Source organism: Miniopterus natalensis, chromosome 2, assembly GCF_054644295.1.
Source record: "Miniopterus natalensis isolate mMinNat1 chromosome 2, mMinNat1.hap1, whole genome shotgun sequence".
Lineage (NCBI taxonomy): Eukaryota > Metazoa > Chordata > Mammalia > Chiroptera > Miniopteridae > Miniopterus > Miniopterus natalensis.
Window position 1 is genome coordinate 126,748,855 of NC_142082.1, and position 20,076 is coordinate 126,768,930.

At 40.0% G+C, this 20,076-nt stretch overlaps 1 protein-coding gene across 1 annotated transcript in view; it reads left to right on the plus strand.

Annotated features, from left to right (window-relative positions):
* The window catches only part of TSPAN8 (tetraspanin 8), a 30,011-nt gene extending 15,072 nt beyond the window's left edge, over positions 1-14,939 (plus strand). Inside the window, exons 3-8 of the mRNA XM_016199276.2 lie at positions 1,483-1,620; positions 3,023-3,097; positions 3,197-3,304; positions 7,918-8,052; positions 10,787-10,870; positions 14,665-14,939. Coding sequence (XP_016054762.1) covers positions 1,483-1,620; positions 3,023-3,097; positions 3,197-3,304; positions 7,918-8,052; positions 10,787-10,870; positions 14,665-14,718 — 594 coding nt within the window. The 3' untranslated portion in view covers positions 14,719-14,939. The remainder of the gene's footprint in view (positions 1-1,482; positions 1,621-3,022; positions 3,098-3,196; positions 3,305-7,917; positions 8,053-10,786; positions 10,871-14,664) is intronic.
* The last annotated feature ends 5,137 nt before the right edge of the window (positions 14,940-20,076 follow it).

The following is a 20,076-nucleotide window of genomic DNA, read 5'->3' on the forward strand; positions in this document are numbered from 1 at the left end:
CATATGTAAATGGAAAGGTTTCTAAATATGTCAATTGAAACATTATCTGTAAGTGCAGACTCTTAGAGACAAAGGAGGCCCTAGATATCAGAGAGGCTGACCCACTTCTCTTTATAAATGGGAAACCGTCCCCAGCACAGTTAGTTTGACTCGTCCAGTGTTAGAAAGAAACTTAGTTACATATTAGGACCCAGTAGAATACAGATCTTTGTTCTAAGGCTTTGACCACTTCAGCACATTCCTTCCTACTTACTGTTTGTCGAATAAAGGTTCCCTCTAGGCTATGAATTGGTTGAAAATGTCATTTACATGTCTGTAGTGTCTTTTGTATTTCTTCTTAAGGGAGCTGACCCACATGATGTGTAGAAGATTCTAGGAGGAAGAGTTTCTGATTTAGTCTAAGAACTAATGCTCTACCCGAAACAAACCGGTAGATAGAGGTTATACAAGAAAGACGGGCTGCATGTGGCCCTCAAGCATAACACAGGCGCAGGGTTTCACTGTTTAATCATGATACACCTTTGGATATATTTGGAGGACAAGTGGTAGATTGAGGCTAGGTGTTAGGAAGGTGATGAAGAATATGTGTGAGGGGAAGAAGAATCGAATTACGCAGTTTGGACAGTCCCCACTGCATAGGGCCCTAAGTTTCCCCCCCCCTCAATATCCTGTTGCTTAACAGTCAGGCAAAATGAGTCGCTGGAAGACTCCATGGGCTATGTATCTTCTGGGAACAAGGAGATAGAATTGGTATGGAATATCCGGTGCTAGATTTTTTTTCTTATTTTGAATTTTTTGTTTGTTTTGGCAAATGTATAGACCTGTGAAATTACTATTATAATCAATACATAAAGCATTTTATTGACCCATAAAAGCTCCTTCATCCCTTTGCACAGTTCCTCCTTTCCTCCTAGCCAGCTCAAAGTCACGCCCTGCTCTGATCTCTATCACCACAGCTTAGGTTTACCCATTCTTGATGGTCATCTAAATGGAATCAGACAGTAATCACTCTTTTGAATATGGCTTATTTAGCTCAACATGTTTTTGAGATTCATTCATATTGTTGGGTCTATCAGTGGTTTCAGGAACTTGTGCTTTATAATTAATTTAATTGTCATAGAAACACATGCATGACAATGCTACTTTTATGCATAAAACACAAAATATGCAAAGAGCACATCATAGGTGCAAGTACATGTCCTAAATTTAAAATAATTGGTGTATCTAAAGCGTATTACGTTGCTTCCATCCTATATCCAATATATCCTCTTAGAAAAGTATAAAGTTGGAAACATTATCCAGACAAATAACACCTTAATAGAATGGAAGCTCCTTGAGGGCAGATATTTTTGCTGGCTTAGATCATGGAAGTATCTCAAGGTCCTAGAACAGGGCCCGGCACATAGTAGGTACCCAGTGGATTTTTGTTGAACAAAAAACACCAAGGAAAGGGATTTTCTGATTTCTCTTTTTCCTTTCCAGCTTCTCAGCAATGAGGACTCTGACATGAATCCTTTCACTGGTGTGAATATCTTGATTGCTGTGGGTGCTGCTATCATGCTCATGGGCTTCCTGGGGTGCTGTGGTGCCATAAAAGAAAGCCGCTGCATGCTTCTGTTGGTGAGTTCCCCAGCCGTCCCCGTCATCTGCCAAAATGACTTGCCAAGACTGATGAAACTCTAACTTCCCTCTAGAAGGTTTGATTGTGGAAGCTAATGTGTTTAGCTTAGATTAGAGGGTACCTCGAGAGAAGACGAATTTTCGCCTCCATTCATTCGTTATTACTGAGTACCTGCTACATGCCAGATACTGTGCTAAATGCTGCAGAGGCATGAAGACAATTAGAACCCATTAGGGAAGACGGACAAATAAATGATTAGCTACAGTGGGAGTGGCCTAAGAAGAAAGGGACAAGAATATAGGAGCCAGAAGCAGAAGTGAATAAGGTATTTATTTGTACGGGTGAGGCTGTGATGGGCTTTCCAGGGGAAAAACCTGGACTCTTTGAGGAACAATAAGGCCTTGGGTGTGGCTGGCCTGTCTGGGGAACTGTAGGGCCTTGGGTATGGCTAGAGTGGCAGAGGCTATGTTTGGTAAATGATGGGAGATAGGTCTGAGTATGGACTATGGCCAAATCATATTTGATGCTAAGAAAATTGTAAGGGAGTGAGAGAATCATATCTGTCACTTAGAAAACTTCAAGGAGGGTGGTTTGTGTTGGGATAACCCACAGACTTTTAAAATATATAGTAGAAAATAATAAATGGATATAGAAAAAACATTAGGAAAATCATCAAGCATTTATTAGCTATAAATCCGACATAAGACTTCATCAGAGTTCACCTAAACTTGTTTCTCTCATATAATAAGTATTGTGTTAGTCCCTAAAAAAGTATTTATTAAGTGTTTATTTATAATGAGGGAAGGGAAGGACAGAGTTTTAACAGAATTCTATTAGCATCCCTAGTGGTTGCTTTCAGATTAATAAGGCCTCATTTGCAATTGAGGACTTAATTACTTGAAGAGCTTGCTTTAAAAATCAATTAGTTTGGGGGCTGCGTTCTCCAAAATTCCGATTCAATAGATCTGAGGCAGGTTTCGGGCATCTACATTTATAACAAGACCCGGGTGATGCTGATAGTGGTAGACACGTTTTGCAGTCAGTTCTGAGGTTTGCTTTGAAGTTTGTGTTTGAGGAAAAAAGAGGAGAAAGAGAATATTCAGATAATGTCATCTAAGTTTTTAAACTTTTCCCCATTCAACATCATACTGATGCCTACAATTCTATGAATAAATTTTCTTTTTAACCACTTTTCTATGGTCAGACTTTGTAGCAAATATTTCTGAGTAGTTAATGGTCCCAAAATTTGCTTCTTGAGGCAAAGGGTAGTGTAAATACAGAGCATGATCACTACTTCAGATTATAACATGACCCAGACTGTGGAACGAAGCGCCTTGCTCAGATGTCCCAAGATGTTACTGAGTGCACCGGGGATAATGCATATTTCTTTCTCTTTTTCAGTTTTTCATAGGCTTGCTTTTGATCCTGCTCATGCAAGTGGCAGCAGGTATTGTAGGAGCTAGTTTCAAATCCGAGGTGTGTACACATATGATATTTGATAATTTTGGAAAAGTCTGAAAAATAGAAATACTACCTTCCGGCATGAATAACTTAACAATGTTTTTTAATTTTCAGTCTGATCGCCTTCTGAATGAAACTCTCTCTAAAAATGTACAACTTTTGAAAGAAACAGATGGTAAAGCAAAGTCATTCCAGGAAGCCCTGAATAAATATCAGAAAGAGGTAATTAGAAGTCCTAGGTCATTTGGGGAGTTAGACACAGTTCTTCTTGTTTACTTACTTTTTAACAGGCAGGTTCCTTAAAGGCTGAAAAATGTCTCCGTTTTGCAGATTTTGATTAGTTATTCTGTCACAACAAGAAAAATCCAAGAATGTTTCTAATTTTTTCCAGCATCTTCCAAAGTTCTAAAGAGGTTTAGAAGGACAGAGATTAAGAAGATATGTTTATGACAGATTAAGCTTCGGTGGGCCAAATCAATCCTTGCTTTCATATTTATAGTGTGCTTGGAAAGTGTCTTTCTCCCCCCCTCACACCATGACCACTCCCTCTCTCATAACAACAATGATAGCTGTCGTTTATTACTACTTAGGAGGTACCAGGCTTCGCGGATGGTAGCTCATTTAATTCTCACAACAGCTCTGTGAGGTGGAAAATATAATTATCCTCATTAGCACTGTTTGACTGATGAGGAGATTAAGGCTTAGAGAGGTCTGACAGCTACCAAGTGATGGGGTTGAAATTTGAATAAAGGTCTTACCAGTTAATTCTCTTGAGTCAGAACACTAACCCTTCCCCCCATTTGTTAGTTCATTTATTTAGGCCGCTTTGCTATCTTTAGGGTAAAGTCAAGACTTGGCCAGGCATGGAAGGGACTCTCTATCTGGCTCCTACCTAATGGTTTAAATTTCTGAAACATGGCCCCGTAAGGAAAACACTCCAGTGCGGCCAGGCCTGCTCACGCAGGATGCCCGAAGCAATTCTGCCTTTCTCCCTGGGCACTGTCCCCGGCTTTGGGATGTACTTACTACTTTTCTCTTTCTTTCCAAATATTACAGGTACTGTAAGGCTTGACTAAATATTCTCCGTGAAACTCCTTCCAGCCACATGTTTTTTATTGATAATCCCCATCAGATTAACTACATGTAACATTCATTTCATAAGTCATAGAAAATCTCGGGATCTTAGAGGAGAGCTGGATTTTATAGAACATTTAACCTGACTTCTCATTGACTGAAGTATTTTATATCTGTTCATACACCCTCTAGTTAAATATTGAAGAGCTGAAAGTTTACCAGTTTTTGCCCATCCCACTTATATCCAAGTCTGATAATTAGTGTGTCCTTTCTTAATTGGAAACAAAATCTGCCTCCCTGGAATTTGCATCATTTACTCCCAGTTCTTTCTTCTGGAGTTTCAGAGGAAAAAGAAAATCTACTGATGGGCCTGTATGCTGCAATTTTTTCTTTGAAAATGGCTATCATGTGACTTCTAAAAGCTTTGCTTTTCAAGTTCAAACATCCTTTCTTGAGCTATTTATCAGATGACTTTTTTCTGGAGCATTACTTAGTTCCCATTTGGATAGACTCTAGCTTGTAAAAATTCTGCCTTAAGCATCATTTCCAAGAGCCAAACCTGATATGCGTTAGTCTCTGTTTAACTTTCTCTGTGTTGTGCTTTCCTAACGTCCCCATAGCTGCATCCCTTGGCCCTCTCCCCTCGGGATCATTCCCACCCTGAAATCCAGATTAAGAAAGGAAGAATTTAGGCAACTCTGTTCCTCCCCTGGGTGGGACTGAGCATCCTTGACTCTCCCTGATAGTTGACCTGGAACCAAATGTACTACAGGTAACCACTGGGTCTCTGAGCTGGATCCTGAGTCACACTTGCTGCACATGGCCCCGGCATACCAGGTCTCAGTGTCAACTGTGGGGTTCTAAATGTTCTCCTTGTTGTAGTGCAATTCTGAATTGCTTTCATTCTTATACCCTAGTCCTACATCTGAAGTTCTTTGTGTTCATAGGACCATAGTTCTTTTTTATTGTGCATTCTGAGTTTTTCTTTTCTTTTTTTTCTGTTACCCACCAGGGCAGCCTCCCTCCCTCCCTCCCTCCCTCCCTCCCTCCCTCCCTCCATCCCTCCCTCCCTCCCTCCCTCCCTTCCCTCCTTCCTTCCTTCCCTCCCTCCCTCCCTCCCTCCCTCCCTCCCTCCCTCCCTTCCCTCCTTCCCTCCCTCCCTCCCTTCCCTCCTTCCTTCCTTCCCTCCCTCCCTCCCTTCCCTGCCTCCCTCCCTCCCTCCCTCCCTCCCTCCCTCCTTCCTTCCTTCCTTCCTTCCTTCCTTCCTTCCTTCCTTCCTTCCTTCCCTCCCTCCCTCCCTCCCTCCCTCCCTCCCTCCCTCCCTCCCTCCTTCCTTCCTTCCTTCCTTCCTTCCTTCCTTCCTTCCTTCCTTCCTTCCTTCCTTCCTTCCCTCCCTCCCTCCCTCCCTCCCTCCCTCCCTCCCTCCCTCCCTCCCTCCCTCCCTCCCTCCCTCCTTCCCTCCCTCCCTCCCTCCCTCCCTCCCTCCCTCCCTCCCTCCCTCCTTCCTTCCTTCCTTCCTTCCTTCCTTCCTTCCTTCCTTCCTTCCCTCCCTCCCTCCCTCCCTCCCTCCCTCCCTCCCTCCCTCCTTCCTTCCCTCCCTCCCTCCCTCCCTCCCTCCCTCCCTCCCTCCCTCCTTCCCTCCCTCCCTCCCTCCCTCCCTCCCTCCCTCCTTCCCTCCCTCCCTCCCTCCCTCCCTCCCTCCCTCCCTCCCTCCCTCCTTCCTTCCTTCCTTCCTTCCTTCCTTCCTTCCTTCCTTCCTTCCTTCCTTCCTTCCTTCCTTCCTTCCTTCCTCTTCTCTCTCTCTCTCTCTCTCTCTCTCTCTTTCTTTTTCTTTCTTTCACTAATGCTTTGTAAAAAAACAAAACAAACTACCTCAAACTCTGTCTGGGTGACCTGGGGCTCCACTACATTCTCGATACCAAGTGGCTTTTTCTTTGGATTTCAGGGAATTCCCACACAAATTCCCTGCTAACAGGCTAATGGAATGTGCCCCTTGGATTCTTGTGAAAACTGTTAGTCTAGAGGTGATTGTCTCATTCCCTGAGCAGTGCCTTGGTCACCCAGCTGTTATAACTCCTTCAGCAAGTTTTGACCAGCTTCTTCCCAACTGCTTTTACATCTGACCTGGGACTAGATATCATGCCAAGTTTAGCCTTTCTACCCTGTGTTCTATAAGTGCGTCTCTGCACCGCCCTAAGAGATCCTGAGGTATATTGTGTTCCAAATGTGGACTGATCTGTGAATGCATACAGTAGGATTTATATTCTTTTTGGTCTGAAGTATCTGTATCAGTGAATACTATTCAAGATTATTTAATCAGAAAGAGTGAGCAATTAAAGATGTCTACTGTGCCAACAGGAAAGGAGGTTATTTCAAGACTGCCTTCTTTGCTAATATTGATTGACCTTTAAGCCACCTGAAATCTCCAGCTCTGTCAAATAAGTGCTTGCTGAATCATATATAGGGTGGGGCAAAACTAGGTTTAAAGTCTGCTTCAGTTAAACTCGCTAGTTTGAGTCCATTGTTTGAACTATCTCTGGAACTCGATTCTGTTCTCCCGTGTATTAATCATCACTCCCACCTCTGTATCAGCTGCAGGGTAGAAAAGATACTTTCCATATCTTTCTCTAAATCATTGATATCTATGCTGAATAGATCCTGTGCAATGAGAACATAATGGAAATAACAGCAACTGGAAAACAAAAACAACAATAACAGCTGACACATCCTGAGTGCTCTCTGCAAGCCAGTCACGGGGTGAAGGATTTCGTATCTTCGCAGGGGTTTTCTCATTTTTACCTCTACAACAAATCTACAAATTGATATTATTTTTAGCAACTATTATTATCTGTATTTTACAGATGAAGAAACTGTGGCTCAGAGAGGTTTAAGTAACGCGGGTAATGTGGTCACCCAGCCAGTAAGCGAACGTTCTGTCGGTGTCCTGGCATCACAGTGCATCTGAGCCTGGAAAACCGGCCAGTTTTTTCCTGCCTTTCTGAATGAAGGGCTTTCTCCTATTCTAACAGAGCAAGTAAGACAAGATGAGGGATAATTACTTCTCTCTTTCATCTAATAATATGTGCCTGTACTCTGAGTTATTGGGCTTATCGCTTCCCTGTTTTTCTTCCCCAGACATGACCACAAGTCCCCCTAGTGTTTCGCCGTGTTTTGGTTTATTCTGGGCCTTCGCCTTTCAGACACTGTTCTAGGAGTTTCATCTCTCTTTTGTACCCTTTTCCTCTTGTGCAGATGTCCATGCAAAATTTAATCTCATGGGAGGCCCAGTGAGCATCTTTGGCTTTTGAGAGGCCTCTCACCCTTTTCCTCCTAGCCTCCAAAAGTGATCAGAGATCATGAGATGGAAATGTCATTTTTAAAACCTCTCATCTCTATTGAGCAAAAGTTCTTTAAAGATATCTGGACTCTCTCTCTGAAAGCTTCTTTCCTAAAATCTAGGCTAAGTAGAACTGATTCTGCTCCTCTTGTGTCATTAAAAATGAGAAGGTAAGTTTTTCATCTTCTCTCCAAGTTCCTCAGATTTTTGCTTTTGAAACTTATTTTTCCTTCTTTCATATTAAGACCAAAATGGAATATTTCTTTATTTTTGCTTCTACATTTAGAAGGGTGGGTGAAAATACAAAATATTTTATTATAAGAAACATCTTAATAATGGTTTTAAGAGAATATGATTCGGTGTATTGACAATGTTTTTTATCTTCTTTTGTGCCGGCTTTTCATATCCATTTCTCATCAAACAGCTTAAATGCTGTGGTTTGATCCATGGACCTTCTGACTGGGGAGATAACTTTCAACAGTATTATCAGTCATGTGAATGTCCAGATAATTCAGAATCTCCTTGTATGACGTATGAAGGGAAAAATGTTTACAAAACGGTAAGAACAAATCAAACTTGGCATAGTAAGTGGTTCTGTTCATTTTTTTCACAGTGGAAGTCTTCACAAAAATTTAATTTGCAGAGATTATAATGGGAATCATGATATAAAAGTCCTAGGAATTTCCCAAATAAAAAAGAAATCCTTATTTAAAGATAAAAGCCAATATAAAAAGATGAAAGTACTTCATTTCTTCTATGAGTCTGGTATCATTTAAACTCAGCTCTAAAAGATCAAAGGAATATTCTTCCGCAAGGGGAGGCAAAGCACAAACTCACAGATAAAGTTTATTTTGCCGTCTCTTTGGTGACTTTAATCATTATTCCCCTCCATGTTTGTTTTTCTATTTTTAACGTAAGTTCTAGAAATCTGTATTTTAATTTTAAAAGTAAAGCTTTCTTTTCTAGTCAATGATTCCTTTCCTCAAGCAATTGTGTAGGCCTACAGAAAGGACCTGGCCTTTAGGGGGTTCAGCTCTGCCTGTGAAGTTGACTTACTAATCTGTTTAATTAGTGCTCCGATTTAAAAGTTGCCTCAGACGTTTAAAGTCAGTTGGAAAAACTGGGTTTATATTTTAAGTGCTGTAGATGTCGTTTTTCTTTATGTCACTTGTGGATGTCAACATGTGCATGTCGTATTTCTTATTGCTTAATTCATCAACTATTTATTGACCATTTCCTATGTGCCAGACCTCCTCCCAGCCACTGGAGATCAATTCCTGATCAGGGCACAGTGTCTGCGCTCGTGGAGCCAACGCTCAGATAAGGAAGAGAGAAAGCTAATGAGGCAACTTCAGTTTAATGAACTATTGATATTTCTTGGATAGGAACAGGCTCAGGTGGGGCCCCATCTAACTCAGTTTTCAGGGTTCAAGCTATGACTTCCTAGAAGACACATTATCTGTCTGTTACCACAGGGTTTTGTATAATTTGTTCCTTCTGCCTGAAAGGAATGTGTACAAAAATGAGAATTAATATTAATGATGTTAATGTTTCATTTATTTGATGTTATAACTTCAGTGCCCACCGTGTGTCAGACAGACCCTCACCAGACTCAGACACTCTTCTGGGTCCTCTGGAGATTATAGCCTAGTAGGGAGAGAGACTATAACAGTTATTATAATTCAATAAATTAATTTCTGTAATACCTTAAGATATTTTCAATCTAGCATTGGCTTAGTAATGGCTAGTGAGGTTAATTATATATTAAGACATAGAAAGTGTCTCAGGAGAAACATCTCTCCTGCTGGCTATCGCATCCCTTGTACTGACCTTATCACAATCAAGAAGACTGTTCGGAAAGGGAATTTCTGCTACTAGTATTTAAAGTAACACGTGGGGAAGAAGTTATTTATCAGACTACAGAGTAATATCAGAAACAAAAATTTATTCTTACTTTTTGTATTCCTCCCTACCTAACGTTAGTGACGCGATATCCACAAGGAAGAGGGAAATGAGTATGGTGTAAGCAGATGTAGTTTCCGCTTAGGGCAACGAGGAACATAGTAAATTCAATTGCAGATTGCTGTGTCCTGTTAAAGATTCCACACAAAGATGTTTTTCCTCCGGATACATTTTGAAAAGCCCTAGCATTATCCTCAAAAATAATAGACATTCCCTCCACATTCACACATAATTCAGCTGAATACAGGCTGATAGCTGCACCAGTTTCCCAAAAGGATGGTCATAAATTCATAAAATGCTTCCATCTGCCTTGTGTCGTTTGCAAGAAGTCTGGAAAAAGAAGAAATCTGAAATGGCCATAATTTGCCCCCCCCCCCCCTTTGCCAAGATAAGCTGGTTTTCTAGAGGGGAAGGCGGAGAAAACTCAAGCATAACAAATATGACTCAGTAGATCATTAATCTCATAGTTAACCCTAAATACTGTAATCATTTCTTCTAATGTTTACCACTTAGGATCAGATGAAAATGAAGAAACCCATTCAGGAATTAAGGGAAAAAGCCTATGGAGAACTTACATTTTATTTAACAAATAGCAGTATTTTGTTAGCCCTTTGCACATATAAGATTATCATGGGGATGATATATTTTCTGGCAATACAGATAATAGAACTATTACATTGTGTAGTATGTTTCATTTTAAAAATTTTTCATATAATTTATGATTTGGGGGATTTTTAGGTTGGTTGGAAATGTTTTAAGCTTGGAATTATATGCTGGTTTGAGTAAATTTAAAAAGGAATGTAGTAGAGAGGAAACTTCCCTAATTCTCTTTTATATCTAAATTAAGGACATAATAGTGGACATATGATTTTTTAAGGTAAAAATAAACCTGATAGGTATTAGAAAGGGAATTTTGAAAAACCTTTTTGAAACATGAGAATTTTCACTATAGTTAGCTGAAACCCCAACCAGGGAGCTCTGCTGCAGATTACAAACCTAAATATACACACAGTCAATGTGATAACAGCTCTAAAATTGTAAGTGGAGATAAAGTTATTATTTATAACTAGAAATCCCTAGATTCAGCAATGACATAGTGGAAGCAAAATTTTTCTCCTCAAGTGCTTTCTAGTATATGAACAAACCACAACCATTACAACCTTTCAGAGAGAAGAGGAGCTTAAAGTAGAGGGAATAATCCAGTTCCTTTTTGTTGAGTGTGTTTCTTGGTAACAATGTTAAAAATCAACCTAATGAAAAAAAATCTTAATTCAGATAAGGTAGTCAAAATGTGATTAAAGGTAACTTTTTATGTTTTGCTTTTTTAACAGTCATGCTTTACTCTTATAAAAGACTTAGTTAAAAAACATATTGCCATAATCATTGGAGTAGCGTTTGGACTGACACTTGTTGAGGTACAGTATAATCTTTTATTATTGACTCTTTATTTATTCCCTCACTTATCTATTCATTCTTCTAACACATATTTATGGTGAGCCAAGTAAAAACCAGGTGCTTCAGAAAGGCACTGGGTACCAAGTACCAAGGGCCAGCATCTCCCTCTGTCAGCCTTGGGTCTGGGCAGGGGATTACAATCGTATGACAGGGCTAAGCCTATTATTTCTGAATGATTTCTGAATTAATTTCCACGTAGTTCTTAGTCCCAGATATCTTTTTCCCATTGAAAAACTTATACAAGAGTTGAAGTTAGAAGAAAGTGCTCCAGACAAATCCAAAACAGAACCTTTACAGTTTCTTATTTCTCCTCCTGATTTTGAAACAGAAAATAAAAACTGAACTCAAGAGTATGGGAAGCTGTTTTCCTGCAATTCCATTCTAGAGAAATCTAACAAGTTTCAAAAACTCAAAACAGTTGCCTTTGATTTTCTCACTGTGAGGACTATGGCCCCACTCGAAGTTTTTAAGGAAGCTCTTCTCAGGGTTTATGTGTTTACTCTTATCAATTTGATTATTGATGTTGAAAGAAAAATCCTGTGTAGGATTTTTATCTTGGCCTTCTTGGCATTTTTTTTTAATAGAAGAATAGGAAGGATACTTTTTACACAGCCTAAAAATCTTTGCCAGAAAGATGAAATAAAACTATTTAGAGAAGCATTTTTGGAATCATCCTAGCTCTTGGTTAATTTAGATATCAAGTGAATCAAATTCACTCGCATCCTGTTCAGGGCATGGGCAAGAGTCCTAACTATGTGTGGGATGTCTCTGTGGCTAATGCCTCTGAGGCCTGGTGAGCTCAGCGGAGTGGCCGCGGCTTCACTCTCATGGAGAGCTGTGCAACGTCTTCCTTGGGATTTCTGGTAGCTTTTCCCCTCTTACTTGTGGCACATTACTGCCAGGAAGGAATTTTAGCTGGGATTGAAGCAATTTAGTGTTCTAAGTGGTCATTTCGGTTACTGGCGAATTTCCCTTCCAACTATTAGAAAAAGGGTGGGGACAATTAGCAGTAAATTGGGATATTGAGTATACTTCCTGGTAGCCCAGAATAGGTCTAAATATGACCTATTCTCTGCTGGAAACATGACTGTCTTTCTTTACATCTGACATATGATCAAAGTTGAATGGTGCTGTGTATTAAGTCTAGTTCTCTCAGTTCTGCCTTTTGTGAAATGTTCTTTATTTCTCTGCTTTGTATTCTGGATTAATGCTAATTTAGAAATATGAGATAGTGACCATAGAAGTGAGTGAGGAATCACATGCACATATACTCACACATTTATAAACACAAGTCACACACCATCCAGCCATGTTGCTAGAGTAGACTTTGAATGATTGAAAGAGCAGGCTTTAAATGAAGTATTCAATGCAAGTGTCAATATAAGTGTCAAATTCCATGTTAGACTCAAATTGACTATGACTGGCTACAACTCACAGTTGCTTTTAAGAAGCTTCTCAAAAGGAAAGCCAGAGAAAATAAGGGCATAATCAACGGGGGAGATTGATATCTCTCATATCATGGTCAAAGGCATTACCAAGAATCTAAATATACCTAATGGCAAGTCAGACTGCAAGAGGAGTAACAGTCTATGAAACTGACTGAAGTATCCATGTGTTTGTTACGTATTTGGATGTCTTATTGGTTACTCTAAAATATGATTAGGGAAATACTTTAATAAAAACCCTTTTTATAAGTATGGAATTTATATATGTTACTATCATAAAATATAACATTTTTTTAGTTATGCCAGTCAGTGTGATTTCTAGACTGTATGTAGATATGGTAGTTGTTTTAAAGAACTGTAGCTTTGAAAATTGTCTCCTGATATTCAATCTATAAAAATGTATCCAAAATATGTACATTAGTCTGTTCTATAGTCATTAATCTTAGTTGCCTAACACTTGGGCTCATTTCTAAGGCTTAATACTTAGGCCTCGTTTTCCAAGGTCAAATTTAAGAAAACACAAAGACTCATAGAGAAAAAAATCTCTCTAATAAATATTTTTAAGAATGAAATGGGAAAATATCTCCATGCAGAAAATATATTCAAGCTATCTCCATTAAAAAATCATATAAAAAAAATTACCCTCTGACATTTAGACCTTTGGCATTAGTCTGTTTAGGCATAGGCTCTGACGGAGTGGGCCAATAGTTATTTTCAAGGCTGTTAAGGCCACATACCTGAGGGATTCTCTTAGATAGGATGTCATGAAACTATATAAAATGCTTTATTTTGTAAGAAAATTTTATGTTTAGACAGTCTTAGAATTCTCTTTATTCCAAGTTAAATAATCAGACTCTCCCATCTCTCCTTATTTGGCTACAGCAACTTACAGGGCACAAAAAATGATCAGCACTTTCTCTTGTCATTTCAACTAAGGAAAAGCACTGACACTAATAGTCATCACTTTGTAGGATAAAAGTTATCCTGACAGAAGGTCCCAAGAATAGCAAAGATAAAGAGAGAAAAATGATAATTCTACATTTTTTAGCCTTCTCCAGAATATGGGAACTGATGCACATCCTAGCAAGTTTATCCTGAGTCTTTGCATACCTTACCACACAATGGGTCTTTTTCCAATTACTTGCTATCTTTATGAACAATGATATATTTTCTTCCAGAGGCTGTGAGATGCAAGAAAGTGGAATATTAGCTGTCTAGTCTGCTGCTAAATGGCGGGCTTCTATTCCAAGGATGTGACAGTGAAAGATGATAGTTACCTTACCCCAGCATTTTGCCCATTTATTCTTTCCTGATACCTGTCTCCTAGACTTGAGGCTTGGGACCCAGGCAAAAAGACTAAATTTCAAGGCTTTTTGAAGTCATTGTAAAAGAATGCCTTTGAGAATGCTCTGAATGAAAGTCATTTTTGCAGAGAGCTGGTGTCTACCTTTTGTTTGTTTGTTTAAGAAGACATACATTGGGCAGAGGTCCTCATTTGAAATGCATTTTCAGGAAGGAATTCTTAAGCAGGCCGGCTCAGTGCAGGAGGGGCCCTTGGATGACTCAGCATAGGGGGCGGCTCTCCCTCCTCCTGCTTCCCCTCGAAGCCCCCCCCCCCCCGGGAAGGGAGACTTTTGATTGGTGGTACACGCCGATCTTTCTGTCATTTCTACATCAAAGCCACAGCGTGCGAGTCACCGGCTGCAAGGACAGTTAGGGCAAGTTTTGAGGTACTTCATTCTTGGGAGAGCCACTTAATGAGCCGGAAACTGGGGCCCAGATTTTCAGCCGTGTGTTTTCACTTCAAAGGACATTTCTGAATGAAGCTATTCTCCGTAGATTTAGAAGTTTTTAAAGGAAAATGTTACATTTTTTTCCATTCCTCTTGGCAATGCCCTAACTGTGGCAAGAGAAATTCTAGACTGCTTGATTTTTATGCGGATGATGGAAACCAGATGATCGCAGCCTTGGATGGCAGCAGGTACCTGGAGTGCCCAGGGACCCGCGCTCCCCCGAGCTTGGGCACATGCCCCACGGAAGGGTGTGCGCTCCAAGGGCCGAGCAGCCAGACAGGGCAGGTTGGAGGAGAAGACGCTGGTTAAAGCACGGACTACACAGAGAACTTTCTCAGTGCGTTTTTGTCCCATGGGAGCCTCTGGTTTCCCACGAAGAGAGATGACTTAGATAAATAAGATTAAAACTGTCAATAGCCAGAATCTTTTAATACGTAATTGTTCTTTCTGTCTGTTTATAATGTCTCCAGCATTTCCCCTTAAATTCCATGTTAATTCTATTGTTTTATTTTCTAGATATTTGGTTTGGTATTTTCTATGATCCTGTTCTGCCAGATCGGGAAAAGATGAATCTGTGGATATGTCGAGCTACCATCAGTCAAACTCCTTTAAAATCTCGCTTTGGCTTTGTAACTTTAAATATATAAGTGCTGAATATGTTAGGAGCAGCTGTCTTATTAAAATTTCTCATTTAGCTAGACTATAGATATCTTCCAGACATATTGGGCATATTTAGGATTTTAGTGACACTAGGAAAATAATATGAATGTGCATTTTTACTCAAAATAAAAGTAAGGTTCTTTACGTTGGTGCTTTTTGGTGTCTGATCATTGTGTTCAGGTGGCACTGTGCTTAAAACATTCATCTGGAGCCACCCAGTGGGATAATCTTCATCTGAGTGACAGGTAGTCAAGGCAGTGCATCTAGGCTCTTCAGAAGCAACACTGTTTTGTGCGCTGTCTCCGCCTTTAGTGATAAGATTAAATTGAGTCACAAGTTGAAAGATTGAGAGAGTGACCCAGCTCTTTCTTATTTATGCCAATGTCTCCTGATGGTGTCTCTCTTTTCTCTCTGTCTGTTATGGGCACAAGAAGATGTGAGAAGTGTCTTTCCAGCCACTGAATCTCTGGTTCCTCTCTGGACCTTTGTCTGGAACATAGTTACAACTGCTTCTATCTTTCTAGGTCTCACAGACACTTTTACATTTTACCTTTTATTGAGGTACAGTGCACATGCCATAAAGTGAACAAATCATAAGTATACACCTGTGTAAGCACTATCCAGATCAGGATACAGGACATTCGGGCACATCGGAGTGCCCCTCCGTGCCACCTGCTAGTGGTGTGCCCCAGCTGGCTTACGCGGACTTTTGCAGCAGACCGTGTCCACATCTCTTCCCAACCCTGTGCTCAGTGATACCACATTGGCAGCCTGAGATCCACCATGGTGGGAGTGTTTACACCATGGAAACTGGAAAATGGTATAAAGTTAGGGATTTTGGTTTTTTTTGAGAGCTGGTTGTTAAACAGTTACTAGTATGTCACAGCCCTTTTCAGCAAACACCTCCCCAAAGACAGCCACTTGTCTGAATTCTGTGACCACAGATTCACTTGCCTATTCTTGAACTTTCTATAAGTGGAATAGTAAAATAAGCACTCTCGCTTCTTTCTCTCCACCATTCTGTCAGTGAGATCCATCTATATTGCTGCATGCAACCGGAGCTAGTTCCCATTGTTACGTAGGAGTTCACTGTATAGGAACATACATCACAATGTCTTTATCCACCCTCTTGTTGATGGGCATTGCGTTTGCTTCCAGTTTCGCATTATTGTGAATAAAGCTGCTGTCAGCATTCTCGTATGTCTTTAAGCATGTATATATACTCATTTCCAGGTAGATACACAGAAGTGGAATTGCTTTGTGTTCAAATGTTTAGACTTAATAGACTCAAGAAATTTTCTAAAGTGGTTGTATTCAAACTAGAAAAGTATAATAGAACTCAATCTCTTCTTCTGGGGGCAGAAAGAGGAAGAAAGGCAGTCATTGTCAGGTAGATCTGAGTGACCAGCAAGGAGTGGAAAACCTGGGGGAGCCCTGGCTGGGTTAGACAACCTGATTCTGTGGTCCCCTACTGATGACAGAGGAAACTATCCTCTGAGCACATGTCATCTCCCACAAACTATACCAGAAACTGTACTTTTATTATCTGATTTCCTCTCACCACATCCTTATAAGGTAGATACTATCTATTAGTAGCCTCATTTTGCTGGTGAGAAAGTAGAGAATTAGAGCTCTAAACCCAGAGCCAAACCATTAATAATTGGGGAAACTAGGATTCAAACCTTGACAATAATCTCCCAAATCCTGGCTGAGGATCATGTTTTATTTGCCTTTCCCATGTTTATTAATAAATTGTCATATTTTATCATAATTACCTGTTCATGTGTTATTTCTTATTTGTCATTATGTCCCCAGTACTTACTGGAGCTCTTGACACCTAATAGGCTCTCAATAAATTGTAGCTAAAAATAATACTTAGGTTTATTGAGAGATTATTATATGCCTAAAAAAATATTCTAAGCATTTTGCATAGGGTAGCTCATTTAATCCAGAATGACCCTCTTAGGTTAGTACTATTATTAGACCCAATTTACAGATGAGGAATCCAGAGCCCAATGAGGTTAACTAACTTTTCTTAGGTCATGCAGCTAGTTAAGTGGAGGAGTTGAGATTCAGTCTAAATGACTCAAAATCTGTGCTCTTTATATCACATCATCTTGCCCTACCTTACAGTGTTATTTGGAGAAATAGATAAGAAAATGAATAAAGAAGTGCCTTTGCCTAGTGTCAGGAACACATTAGGATATTTTATGGTAAATATTTTATGGCATCAGTGACATAAAGAACTATATCCATCAGGGTAGGCAGGAAAACAAAACCCTAGCTATTTAAATAATGGAAATACAATACAAGGAATTGCTCTGTTAGTTTGGGCTGCAATAACAAAACACTGTAGTCTAGGTGGCTTAAACAACAGAAATAAATTTTTTCATAGTTCTGGAGGCTGGAAGTTCAAGATCAGGATGCCACAAGTTCCGTCCCTGTGAGAGCTCTCTTCCTAGCTTACAGATGGATCACTTTCTTGTGTATCCTCACATGGCAAGGAGAGAACGAATGAGCCCTCTGGTGTCTTACAGAAACACTAATCCCATTAGATTAGGGTTTCACTCTTAAGATGTCATTTAACCTTAATTGCTCCCTGACTCCAAATACAACTACCCAGGGGGTTAGGGCCCAAGCATGAATTTAGGGAGGGAGGGGGAAATTCAGCCCAGAGCAATTGCTTCCATAAGAGGATGGAAGAAGCCAAACGGGATAGCAAGGTAAACTAGAAATTAGCAACAGTAAGAAGTTGCTCCCACTCTTAGGCCTGGAAAAACAGACATAATGTCACCACAGCCCAAGATCTGGTGGAAGATGGAACCCATGGCAAGGACCAGAGAGGGAAGATTGTCCAGGAGGAGTAGGAGCCATGGGGGTGACTCAATGGCTACCATCAGAACAGAGAAAGAAGTGCCCTGGTTCAGTCCCTCCTGCCCTCTCCAGTCTTGCGCCAGCACCTCCCATTGGCTGAAAGCACCTAGAAACCAGGACACAAGGAAGCCCGGGCAATGTAGTTTCCTTGATGCAAAGCTCAGCTCGGCATGGCAGGGACTGGGCTGAGCAGACTGGGCCAACTGTCTTAGCAATCGGAGATTTGGAGAGCAAGCACATGGGTGCTGAGCTTTTTGATTAAAGGGCATGAAATTATAGAAAGTATAACAGATTTAATATTCTTATGACAAATGGTACAAAGTTTCCTGGGTTCTTTCTATTTTGACAAAAATTCAAAGCATTTTAGGGATAGAACATTTTAGGGTTATTGTCCTTAACTGGGAGACATTTGCCTCTCGGGATATTTAGCAATGTCTGGAGATATTTTTGTCACAACTGGTATGGAAGGGGAATGTTACTGGCCTTTAGTGGGTAGAGGCCAGGGATGCTGCTAAACATTCGATAATACACAGGAACATGCCCCCATAACAAAGAATTATATGGTCCCAAATGCCCATAGTGCTGTGCTTTCGAAACCCTGCTTTAGAGAATCACATCTGAATAACAGCGCATCCTCTTGCCAGGGGACAGTAAGGCGCCTGTTATCCTGGGGAGTGAACTGGATAGGAGTCAGGAGTCATTTTAGCCCGGGCTCCGAATTTGATGGCTTTGTAATCTTCGCAAGTCACTTAAGTTTCATCAATTCCAAATGAGAAATTTCATCTAGAAGATATCTGTTTGCTTGTGATAGTTCATTGAAGTTTTAATGTTGACCTTTGTTACCGAAAGTGATTATGAGGGAAGGATATTAAAATCAGATTTAAGAATAAGTCCATATTTTACCTTCATGCTTCCCAGAACAAACCACAATATTAAAAAATATATTCAATTTTATTAAATTACTTAAGAACACAGCCATGGCAAGAACAAAATAAAAAGAAATTGTGATCAAACGATAACTCAATGTAGGTAGAAATGTATCTTCCAATTAAGGAAAATGTAGAAATTATCTTCATTATGTTTAAGGTTGTACAATTGCACTCATTTAGATACATAAAATATATATTAAATTTTGACAAATGCTTTTCAAATCTGTCCATTTCTCTGCTTCCCTGTGGTTAACATCCTATCTGATCTCACAATCCCTCCTGAGCTAATGGTCTATTCAATATCCTTCCTTTCTTTGTTTTCCTTACTGATATATCCCTGATTTTGTTGGGGACAAGGAGCCCAACTAAAGTATTTTATCTCCCACCACTTGCTGTAATGAAACGCCTCTTTAATACGCCTAGCAAACACACAAGAATACAAGTTATTTGTGAGTCTTCCACAGCAGCAGGCTGTTCTCATTTTTAATTAATCTTTCAATAACGTAGAAGCATCTTTTAAGTGACTAAATTTATTGGACTCCACATAGAGCATGAAAATAGCATTTTTTCGTACTTGATAAAAGAGAGCCTTTCTGATGCCTGTCATCTAAATTGAGCAAGATTCACATAATTTGAACTGTGCACAGCTGAAAAAATGTTACTTCTTCTGTACCCCAGGCTGGAAAGGACACTGAGAGGGCTGTGTCGGGCGCTAATACAGACCATTCCTAAGCACCTCCCTTGGAGAGTTAGTTCTGAACTAGACAAATACAGTGAGCCACTGGCAAAGCCGGGATATTGTTCCAAATTGACCCGAGGTTTATTTCTGAACTCTGCTTGGTCCTGTCCTTGGACCAGCATCCTGATGTTGAACATTACAAGGCTTGATATACAATAGAATAAGCTCTCTCACTTTGTTGTTAAGTGCTGTGGTTATCCTTTGCCCTTGTGTTTCTGTAGAAATTTTAGAAGTAAATTGTCAATTTGCACATGCACGTATGTGTGCATGTGTTGTGTACACACACACACATATTCCTACTAGAATTTTTATTGAGATTGCTTTGAATCTATAGCTTACTTTTTTTTTTAAGGAAGTTTTCACCAAGAAAGTGACTTTTTTAAAAACATGTTTTTATTGATTGATTGATTTTTTTTTAGAGAGAGAGGAGGGGAGAGGAGAGAGAGAGAAACATCAATTAGCTGCCTCCTGCCTGCCCCCTACTGGGGATAGAGCCTACAACCTGGACATGTGCCCTGAGTGGGGATCGACCTCTTGGGGCACAGGATGACACTCAACCAACTGAGCCACACTGGTTGGGCCACAGCTTACATCTTTACAACACTGAGTCTCCTCATCCATGGTATAACTATCCATTTACTTAGATTCCCTTTAACTGCTCTTAGTAATGTTTTAGAATTTCTCTGTTAGAAATCTTTCTATTGTTTACATTAATAAGTAAGTTTA